This window comes from Eschrichtius robustus, chromosome 15 (assembly GCF_028021215.1).
Source record: "Eschrichtius robustus isolate mEscRob2 chromosome 15, mEscRob2.pri, whole genome shotgun sequence".
Lineage (NCBI taxonomy): Eukaryota > Metazoa > Chordata > Mammalia > Artiodactyla > Eschrichtiidae > Eschrichtius > Eschrichtius robustus.
Window position 1 is genome coordinate 83823836 of NC_090838.1, and position 11448 is coordinate 83835283.

At 49.8% G+C, this 11448-nt stretch overlaps 1 protein-coding gene and 1 pseudogene across 1 annotated transcript; both read right to left on the reverse strand.

Moving 5' to 3' along the window:
- Positions 1 to 1628: 1628 nt before the first annotated feature.
- LOC137777714 (axin interactor, dorsalization-associated protein pseudogene) lies at positions 1629 to 2595 on the reverse strand (annotated as a pseudogene).
- A 3586-nt stretch (positions 2596 to 6181) lies between these two features.
- On the reverse strand, positions 6182 to 11056 carry CHCHD5 (coiled-coil-helix-coiled-coil-helix domain containing 5). The gene is made up of 4 exons (XM_068564969.1): positions 10779 to 11056; positions 9437 to 9577; positions 9176 to 9341; positions 6182 to 6356 (listed from the first exon to the last, which is right to left on the reverse strand). Coding segments are annotated over exons 1-4 (333 nt in total). The 5' UTR covers positions 10781 to 11056; the 3' UTR covers positions 6182 to 6332.
- Between the last annotated feature and the right edge of the window lie 392 nt (positions 11057 to 11448).

Genomic DNA, 11448 nt, shown 5'->3' on the forward strand with positions numbered 1-11448 from the left:
GAGCGCTGCCAAGCACCTCAGAAAATGTACGTGACATGGCGAACATATGGTTCTTACCCCCTGAGGAGCTTACAGTCCGGGGGTCAGCAGGTGGGCTGGCAACTCACAGTCTAAGAGTTGAGTGAACAACAAAGTAATTTATTAAGGCAAATTCTTCATCCCCTCAAGCTACTGTGGATGGAATCATTTTGGAATTAAACTAATCAAGAGAGAGGCAAGACTAAATTTGGTTGAGAATTCTTCAGGCTCATATAGTTTTTTAACATCCATCGTAGTAAACAGAACTGACCTAACAGACAACTGAAAGTGGAGACTAGATCTCTTGAAGTGCAAGGGCTAGAACTTAACTGTGGTTACTTACTTTAAAAAGCAAACATACTGGACGGTATGACTAGGCTTATTACACTAGTTTAAAAATAGGCCAAGTACTGGCACTGCGTTCCCCTCATGCTAGCATTGGTCATTTAAAATAGTGAATATTAAATATGTGGGCCCCACATCTAACCCACAGAATGCCCCCCCCAATCTTCATGTTCTGTGTATCAAATATCCACCTCGTGTGTACTATGAAAGTTTTACTTATGCCCCATTATTAAGTCGAAAGAATGTAAATAGTCAAATTAAAAAAAGCTAATGACCTGCATATTTCCATATGGATTAATGGCAGTATATCTACATAGGAAATAAATGGCAATCCTATCTACCTATATAAAAAAAAAAATAGAATATCTCCAGATTTGCATACTCACCACTATAAGAAGAGGTAGGCGGGTTTTAAGGTTTCACAATCAGTTGTCAGAAAAACAGCAGTTATCCCTGCGGTATCTTGTCAGCATCTGACTCAAATTATTTTTAGATTACATGATTTAGAAGACATTATAAACCCACCAAGAATTCGTAATTATTCTGAGATGGTTCCATCATTAACCCCAGAATCACTATCAGAAAGAATGATGTACGTACGATGTGATGTAGAAAGAAGCTAATCAACATGACTAAAAATATGCTCACTTTCAGAAAAACAATCTGGTCATCTGGAAAAATCACAGCTACAACCTGCGAACACGCCCATATGGGATACTGATTTGGCCAAGGCACACTATTTCTAAGCAGGAGAACCATGAGATCAGGGTGAATCAAGGCCGTCTCCAAGGAGCAGCCTATAAATTTCCAGACTGACCTTGGGCAGCATAATTGGTCCAATTCCTCTCAAAGGCAGTTTCATACTATCCTACCCACATCAACCCAAAGTTTGACATTAACTCGAAAAACCGAAGAGCGTGTTGGAGCAGAAGTGGACAGGTGTGCAAACCCTAGCACTCTTATTGCTGAATTAAGTGTGAAGGTGAGCACATTCCACCCACAACAGTGTCATTCCAGGAAGCAGGGCAGGAGTAGTGGCACATTAGAAAAGAGGCTATTCATTGCACAATTAATAGAAAAGTGAAAACGTTTCAAGATCTACAATAAGCCTGTATCCAAAGGAGTCTTTTACATCAGTGACGTGCTGGACTTTGAATTCTGTGCTACAGCTTTGTAATGGACTCAGTCTGGCCTGCTGGCCTGGGTACAGCTTGCTTCCTGCCTGTTGAAGGGTGAACAGGCTACACAGAGCTAGGATGGTTTCTACTGAGTGGTAAGATTCACTGAAGTTCCAGGGTATTCATGTCACGATCATTCCTTGTGCAAAGTTTGATGCAGATGAAGATAAAGTGGTTTCTTGGTCAGCAATTGCAATTTCTTTCTTTTAAAGTCAGTGGGTTTCTTGTATAGTTCTATTACAATTGGCCCAGGTTTAATTTCATCCATCTCCATGAAAGCAAAACACTTGGTGCTGGTAAACCTTTTTTTAGGCTTGTAGTGTTTGAATTCAAAGAAAATAGCTGCACCTTTGGTTAATTTTTCAACATGCTTCTGGAGCTCCATGTCCACATTAAAATGAACATACATATCTTCTTCTCTTGAAGCCACCAGAGTATCTTGCACAGGAGTTAAATCTATGCCATTCAGATCTTTTACACTAACTGTAATATAGGGATCAATGCATTGCCCAGCATCTTTCAGGCCAATTTTCTCAATTCTGATAGTGAGTAACGTCACTCCTGGTTCTGATGGCAACCTTGGTAATAAAGTATGGGGAACTCTAGCAGGAAAGGCATCAGGAGACCGTGCTCTAGCACCACCCTCTTCTTCATCTTCTTCAAATTCCAAATTCTCTTCTTCACCAGGTGCTAAAATTCTTCTTAAGGGGACAGGCTGAACATCAAATGGGAATTCTTTATTATATGTAAGAATATTCTTTAGGATTGGTTCTAGCTTCTTCAGACCCTCCAGTTTAAATTCTTCTTGGGACCGTGTGGATTGTAAAGCTGCACTTCGTAATTCCAAACATGTTGCCATTTTGCCCATGGTTCTCTTTTGTTCTTCGGTGAATTCAGAATTACCGTGCTGAGCTTGGGCCTCTTTTTGTAGGTGTTTTGCTAATATCTGATACTCCTCTATCGCCTCCACCAGCTGGCCCCAAGAGTCGAAGTCGGAGCCTCTCCTAAAGCTGGCACCCCAGCGCTGCAGCAGACTTTGGGTCACCTCCGACATGGCCGGTCCCCACCCCGTCCCCTCCCGCCCCTACCCCAGCGAGGCTGGGCTCTAGGGCGCCATCCTCCCCGGACCTGGCCCCGACAATCACAGGGCCAGGAGGAACCGCTAGGCCACCGCTACCACCCGCCAAGGAGCCGCCCAAGCCCCTTTGCCGCCAGAGCCGAACTTTGCGGCTCCGAAGCCTTGACTGGAATTCTGCCTCCTCAGAATCCTGACGTCATCAGCTCACTCAACCCCTTCAGCACCCACACACGTCCCCCCAACACTGCTGTCTGTCCCTCCCCACACTCTTCCCAATGCTTCCCCCGCCTTCATGCCCACCACTTCTCATCGGCCTCCTGGGTTGAATGTAGCCATTCTTTGCGAATGGAGTCAAGCATTTTGAAGGCATTCTTGTTATTTCAATACCTCCACCAATGGTGGCTACGGTGGGATGTGGTGATGGCCATCAATAGCTACAGGCAGCAAAGGTGGTCAGGATGACGCTGTCTGCTGCTGAGGCAGCCGTGACAGAGGGCAGCAATGGCAGCTGTGGCCACAGGCGGCGGCCACAGACGTGAACCCAGTGGGTGAAGCAGGCAAGGCAGCTGATCTTTGCTGGAGAGCTTCCTCTCCACCAGAGCCCACTCTGCCTAGTGTGTGGCAAGCGGGAAGTGGCAGGGAATTAAAAATCCATCCCCTTGGGACTCCCCTGGCGGTCCAGCGGTTAACACTGTGCGCTTCCACTGCAGGGGGCACGGGTTCGATCCCTGGTCAGGGAACCAAACTCCCACAGGCCAAACTAAAAAAAACAAAAGACCCCACAAAAAACAAAAAACCCATCCCCTTAAGTAGCCCTCAACCAAATGAAGGGTGTACAAATGCCCTCACCACGAGAGTGGGAAGCCTATTTCCACTGCTTCCCAGAGTTGCCCAGAGAATGAAGCTGTAGCCCACAGTGATACCTTGTTTGCAAATGCACCTCTGATGTGCTGCCTTCCCTTCCCTGCCTCACTTCCCGCAGCTCTACCAGTGCTTTCTGGGATCATCTCCCAAACCCTTGTCTCAAAGTCTGTTTCTGGGGGAATCCAAGCTAAGATAATGCATCATGAGCCAAGGATTCAAGCACATATGGCACATTAACAAAAACTGACCATATGCCAAGCCAGAAAGTCTCAACGGATTTCAAAAGAATGAAATCATATAAAATATGTTCTCAACCCAATTGCAATTAGGCAAGATAACTAGAAAAATCCCCATATGTTTAGAAATTTAAAAATACAGTTTTAAACATCTAAATAATCTGAGATCAATGAAAAAAGCAAAACAGCCATGCTTTGGGGAAAAAGTGCATATATTAGAAAAGGGAAAAGGCTGAAAGTCAGTGAGCTAAACATTCAAAAAGGTAGAAAACAGAAAATTAAATCCAAGAAAAGAAGGTAATAATAAAGAAGAGATTTAAATTAAAAACAAATATAGGAAATAGCACCAACAAAGCCAAAAGCAGATTCTGTGAAAAGATTAGTAATATTGATAAACTCCTGTCAAGACTCATCAAGCAAAAAAGGAAGAAGACACAAATAACCAATGTCAGAAATGAAAAAGGGGGAAATTCCCTGGCAGTCCAGTGGTTAGGACTCCACACGCTCACTGCCGAGGGCCCAGGTGGGAACTAAGATCCCACAAGCCACATGGCTCAGCCAAAAGAAAAAGAGAAATGAAAAATGGGCCTTTGTTACAGGTTTGACAGACCTTGAGATAATATGAGGATATTAAGAACAAATTGATGACAATTTAAAAATTCAGATCATGTGAAAAATTCTTAGAAAAATACATTTTACCCTAACAGACGCAAGAATAGAAACTATGAAGTTTTTATGGGCAAATATGGGCAAAAATTCTTTGCAGGCAAACGCCATCAAGAGGTGGAGTCCCTTCCCTGCCAAAAAAGAGGCAGAGTCTCCAGGGCCTTTAATCTGGGTTGGCCTCATGACTTACTTCAACTAGTAGAATGTGGTAAATGCAGTGACGTTGTTTCCATTTTTGCTCTCGTGGACCCCTGAGACCCACCATATAAGGAAGCTAGTCTAGCCTAGTGGAAGACAGGCCTGTTACAGATGTTCTAAAACGTAGTCTCCACCTCCATTTTGTCTGCTCTTATCACTTCTTTCAGTCACATGGAGAGAACCCCACCCTAGCTTACTCAAAGCCAGGTTGGCTGAAAACATACACAGAAGTCTGAGGGCTCAATCCACAGCCCAAGGAAACTGGAGCTGGGAACAGAAAGCCACCAGGACCCAAGCAGCCCTTCCAGGGACCACAAGAACTGATGACAATCCTCTCTCCACAACCTGGGTTTTCTTGTTTGGGCCACATGGCATCCAAGGGCCCCTGCAACCCTGACTGCATAGGACTCCCACCCTGGCTGCTAGGCCAACCAACAACTTCCTTTGTTTTAGGTGTCAAATCCCCAGGAGAGACTCCCAGCTCATTTTTCCAAGCCAGAGCACAAGCCTTAGATTTCAAATGGCCAGTCCGGTCGGCGCTGACCAGTCACTTCCAGTTTCTGTAAGTCTGGATTACGCTCCAGGGCAGAGCAACTTATCTGAATGGTGAAGCTGGGTGCAGGCTCTGGGCTCTCTCTCTCTGCATACTTGCCTGTCTACCCTCTGCCCTTTAGGACCTGCCCCTGCAGGAAGACAGATCTACCAGCTATGCCCACGGAGCCTGTAATCCTGCAGAGAAACATTAAGAAGCTGCAGCAGCCACTGCTGGTACCTACCCGATCCACTCAGCACTCTCTCCTGTGTGCTGAAGGCTGCTCACTTGACTTCCCACTGCTCTCTGCTCAGGGCCCTCTCTTGGTGGCAGAAGGGCACTCGACCACGCATAGGGCAGTCAATGCCCATGAAAACATCCCTCAATGTCAGATGGGGAGTTGGTGTACATACACCCCAACTTCCTTGCCCCTGGGATGGGAGAACTGAGGTATGTTCTGTGCCGTCTCCCAGAAGTCCCAGGTGGGACTGAGCCTCAGTTGCCCACAGCAGTGACCGGCTTGGTAATGCACCTTTTACTGGCTGCCTTCCTCTCTGTCACACCTCTCCACTTCCCTACGAGTGTTCCTGGAATCATGCCCCCAGATACTACCTGTACTCAAATTCTCCGGGTTGGACTCTGGAAGGATGCAAACCAAGACAGAAGAGAAGTCCAGTGCAGCAAACTCTAAGCCACATCCGTCAATGCAGCTCTTTTCCACACAAAAGCCAGTGTTTTCACCTGCATTGCCTCATGCCCATGTCTATTGCTCAACTGGTTCTGAACTCAAGAGGGAAGGAGGTGTGTTACTTATTGCCCCCTAAGCCTCCAGGAAACACTCAATGAAGACTTGTAAATGCTAGAGTTAAAGTGAGAAGGAGCCCTTCTCCGTATCCGTGCGGCAGGAGACAGGAGATTGATGTTGGCAGAGCTGAGGGGGGAAGAGGGGTCGCCTTAACCCTGGTGAACAGACAGAGCAGCTTGCCCCATGCCCCAGGCCCCTCCTTGGCACACTAGGTGAAGCTGGGGAACAGGGCCCCGCAGGTGCTGAAGGCAGGAACCAAAGCCTGGTATAGTCTTTATTTATTGTGAGTCTTGATGTCCAGGGAAGCCAGGCCCATGTCCACAGCCCTCAGGACGCCACCTGGCCATTCTTCAGGGGTGGAGGCATCAAGTGCAGTCACTCATGTCCAGTTCTCCTACGGTCTGAAGGGTCCTCAGGAGGCAGGAAGTGGCTGTGCCTGCAGAAAAAAGCCACATCGACATCTACTAGCACCTCTTGTGTGCCTGGCACACACAAGAAAAATTAAAAACAAATATATGAAATAAAGAGCACCAACAAAGCCAAAAGCAGATTCTGTGAAAAGATTAATAATATTGATAAACTCCTGTCAAGACTCACCAAGGAAAAAAGGAAGAAGACACAAATAACCCATGTCAGAAATGAAAAAGGGGGGCTTCCCTGGTGGCGCAGTGGTTAAGAATCCGCCTGCTAATGCAGGGCACACGGGTTCGAGCCCTGGTCCGGGAAGATCCCACCTGCCAAGGAGCAACTAAGCCCGTGTGCCACAACTACTGAGCCTGTGTGACACAACTACTGAAGCTCACGTGCCTAGAGCCTGCGCTCCGCAACAAGAGAAGCCACCGCAATGAGAAGCCCGCCCACCACAAGGAAGAGTAGCCCCCGCTCGCCACAACTAGAGAAAGCCCGGGCGCAGCAAAAAAAAAAAGCCAACGCAGCCAAAAATAAATAAATAAATAAGATAAATTAAAAAAAGAAATGAAAAAGGGGGGAATTCCCTGGCGGTCCAGTGGTTAGGACTCCACACGCTCACTCCCGAGGGCCCAGGTGGGAACTAAGATCCCACAAGCCACATGGCTCAGCCAAAAGAAAAAAAGAGAGAAATGAAAAAGGGGCCTTTGTTACAGGTTTGACCGACCTTAAGATAATATGAGGATATTAAGAACAAATTGATGACAATTTAAAAATTCAGATCATGTGAAAAATTCTTAGAATTTCCTGGCAGTGGATGCAGCAGACACACATCTCTGACTCTAGGGAGGGACAGACAACCAGTGAACAAAAATGTGTCAGCGGGTGAATCCTATGAAGAAAACTACATCAGGGTACAGAGCAGAGGTGTGCGGAGAGGGAGGTACGAGCAGCACTTCACGCTGTCAGCTGCGTCAACGTGAGACGTCTTTATACCATGTTTTATGAGATGAGCCTGTGTGCTTGCTATCGTGGAGACTAGAGAAGAGAGGAGGCCTGAATCTCACTGCCCCCAGTCAGAGAGGGAAAGCTGCGGCTGGGATGCCGTCACCGGGAAGGAGCGCACAGTGAGGAGGAGCCGGGTGTGGGCTTAATGACTCCGAGCGCACTGGAAAACCACAGGCTTTGAAGGGGACAGATGTGACCCAATTTCCCTTTTTAAAAGCTCCTTTGGCTACCAGCGGGGAGACAGAGAGTAGCGGGGGGCACGACAGGGGTGACCCCAGGAAGACCAGGGAGAGCCTTGGTTGCTCATTCCAGGAGGGAGGGAGCAACTGGCCCTAAGATAGGAAGGTGGGGTCTTTGTTCAGATGCTCAAAAAACTTGCAAGAAGTATCACCAAAACAGAATTAATAAACTAGTGTGAACAGTATGCAATCATTACTGAATATTTTCTGAAAGTCCATCTCACTGGTGTCTGCTCTTGGAACCTGAACCTTTCACTTATCTGTGCCTTATTAAAAAAAAAAAAAACCCAATGTCTACAGAGCCTGGTAGAAGGGCATTTCCCCAGTCTTTAGCCAAGAACGCCTCTGAAACAGGCGATGGGAGGGAAGCAGTTACAAGGCAGTAAAATATAAGCCATAGTGAAGGGAGCACAGGCATCTTGGAGGATGGGGATGGGCCATGACGGGATTTTCTGAGGGAGGTGACATCGAAGCTGGAATAAGAATTAGCCAGATGGAATAGGAAGGGCAGTCCCGGCAGAGGGAAACAGTGAGATAAAAGCCTGGCAGCAGGAGAGACCGGCATTCGAGTAATTGCATGTTCACTGGGGCACGAAACACAGAGCTTGAGGTGGATGTCGGGTAGAGGTAGGGCCAGAGGCCATATCCTGCAGGGCCCGAGAGGCTGTGCCGGAGTGCAGACTTGGCCTGGTCAACGCGAGCCATGAAGCAGTACGCAGTCAAGAGCTCCTTTGGGATCACTCTGGGACCTTCACGGAGAATGGACTGACTGAGGTAAGACAGACAGCATGGAGGTCCAAGACAGACAGCATGGAGGTCCAAGAGAAGGCTTCTCTTCTGGGTGCGAATAGAGAAGATGGGGCCCCAGGAACCGAGAGAGGGGCAAATGAGAGGGGCTTGAGAGGGAGCTGGTGAAAGATGTGTCTTTTGCCTTTGGAGCTTGCAGGCCAGTGGGGGAGACAGTAAACACCTAAACCAGCGTTTCTCAACCTTTTGCCCCCACAAGGAGTCTTTTTAGACATTTTTAAAAAATTGCACCCATCCATGACATTTTAATACCATAGATATACTGTATATCTGTTTAGGTACTGTATACATTAAAAACAGTTAAGACTTTTTTGCCCCATCCTTACCCCCATTGCCCATACAGCTGAGAGGCAGTGAGGAAGAGAAAGGGAGAGTGGGTAAGGGAGGAGGTGGATCAGGTCAGCCTGGGGAAGAACACAGAGAACCAGCAGGAACCTGGGATTTTGTTCTCAGTGTGGATGAGAAGTCACTGAAGAGCTTTAAGCAAAGGTGTAATGTGACTAGTTTTCAGTTCCTAAATGTTCTCTCTGGCCACCGCACGGAGGCAAGGTAAGAGGGGATTCAGGGAGACCAGGGAGAAGGCTGGGGCAGGTATCTTGGCTGTGGAGGGGTGGAGGAGATGGCTGGACTAAAGCAGGGACTATGGAATGGGTAAGAGGGGAACACGTTCTGATGTTCTGGAAGCGGGATGCATGGTAAAGGTCTGCGTGGGGCTGAGGCTGACCCCAAGGTCTTTACTCTGAGCAGCTAGAAAGATGAAGGGGTGGGATGAGATGCTGAGCCGCTGTCTTACCTCTGCGGTAGAGGGTGTGTGTGTCAGCTGCACCTGCTCAGCACACTGCAGGAAGCGGCGCACATGTTCTGCGCAGTTGCCCACGGCTGCCTCGTTCTGTCTAAGACATTCCTCAAAGGCCTCAAAAGGCTCCGCACAGGCCTGGCGGATCTGCCGGATGACTGGGCTGCAGGGGCAGGGCATTTCAGGCCCAGGGAGACTTCCACCCCACTGCCCACCTCCCCCCCCCCCCCCGCAACCTGCCCCGTAGCCCACACTCACTGGGCGGACGTGCACTGAGCAATGCTCATCTTAAGGTGGTGACAGTCTTGTTGCCATGACTCAGGCTTGGCTGCCACACACTGGCCATATTGCTCCAGCTCCCGGCCACAGTAGCGAGCAGTGATCTCCAGGGCTGCCTGCCTGTGGGACGTGACAGTCTGAGGATAATTCCAGGCAGTAGGCAAGAAAGGGAGTTCTGATCCGAGTCTGGGGTGTAGACTCACCCCAGAGTGAGTATACAGTATATATACTTTTAATGTATACAGTACCTAAACAGATATACAGTATATCTATGGGGTCTTGGGCAAATCTCAGAGTCTGAAGGGTCCTGGGATAAGGCCAGGGAGGTAGAGAGGTAAGGCATGAGCCTTGGGGGTTGTGGAGCAGGCTGGAAGCTTCTGGGGAGATAGTGGAGGTCCTGAAAAAAAGGTCTGATTATTCCAAGGCAGGCTGTGGAGGTCCTGGAAGAAGGGTCTGGGACTCAGGGCATCCCCCAGTTTAGGCTTGGGAATCATGCAGAGAAGGCTTAGGGCCTTAGAAGTAACACCTAGAGTTTTCCGAGAGAACCTGGAAGCCCTAAATGAGTTCGAAGGCCCTAAAAATGAGGGTTAGAGGTCCAAGGGGTGAGGTCTTGGGTCCTGGGGAAGGGTCTCTTGACCAGAGGGTCTTAGAGATGAGACCTGAAGACAGGGGTACTGAAAGTGAGACTTGAGGCCCTGGGGCAGGTTTGGGGGTCCTGGGGTGGGTCTCAGGGTCCTAGGGGCATGATCTGGAAGCCCTGGGTGAGGTTGGGGCTCTGGGGTAAATCTGGAGGGTCCTACAGATAAGCTCTTGAAGTTCTTGGGAACAAGGTCTGGAACCCCAACGTGAGATCAGTGGTGTCTAAGAACAAGTCTGTGGGCCCTATAGGTGAGGTCTGAGATACTCGACAGACCCGGAAGTTTCAAAAGGTAAAGTCAGATGATCCAGGGGGAGGAACCTGGAGCTCTAAAAGGACGGCTCTAGGAGTCCTAGAGGTCCTGGGAGAAGTCTGGAGTCGTAGGGTTGCAGGGTCAGGGACGAGACCCGGGGTTTTGGGGGGCAAGGCTTCGGGTGTTGAGAGACTGGACCTGAAAGTCCTTCCTTATCACCCGAAAGAGGGGCGGAGCCTAAACGCTCAGAGGGCGGGGCCTGAACACGCGGAGAACTGGGGCTCGTGAAGGACAGCGCTGAATCCTAAGGCTCGGATCTCCAGGGAACAGAGAGGCCAATCCTTCTTCCCGGAGTCCTGGCCTAAGTCCAGATCACTGGGGAAGAGAAAGAATACGGGGGCAGGTACGGGGTAGGGGCTCCCGCTACTCACATCTTGAGGCCGATGCCGGAGGAGGATCAATGAGGGAGGATAGCCCCGCCTTTTCCGGTATCCGGTTGTCATGGCGGCGCCCAGCCCAGCCTTCGTTGCCTCGTATTTTCCCGGTCGCAGAGCAGACAGGCAGCCCCGTTCCCTTTAGGCCCAACCCGTCATGGCGGCGCCCTGCCTCTCCTTCCGGCCCCGACCTCTAATGGTGGCGCCTTGCGTAGCCACTTTCCGGCCCCAGCCGGCTCGGTACTTTGTCCCCTTCCATTTCCGGCTGGCCCTGGCGGCCCGGGAATTCACCGGAAGTACTGGGAAGAATCGCGGTACCTCCGCTTTAAGGGGAGTCCGGCGCCGGTGTGCGCCGCTCTTGTACTTGGCCGCAACCGCACGCGCCTTTAGCCGCCTTACTGGAGCTGGTGGCCAGCGGCCGCCGCTGCTGCGACCCCTCGACATGCTGCCGTTCGCGGCTTGGTTGGGCGCTGTGGCTACGGGCTGCTGGGCGCCCGGACACGGAACCTGACACCTGATGCCCCTCTGCACGTTCTGCTCTGCGCGTGCGCTCACTAGCCTCTGGGGACGCTGGTTGTACGCGAGGCGGAGCGGGCGGGAAGGGGGTCACCCCGGGAGCAGGAGAAGGAGGCCTGGACCTCTCGTCTACTCAGCCTGGGTTACCCAG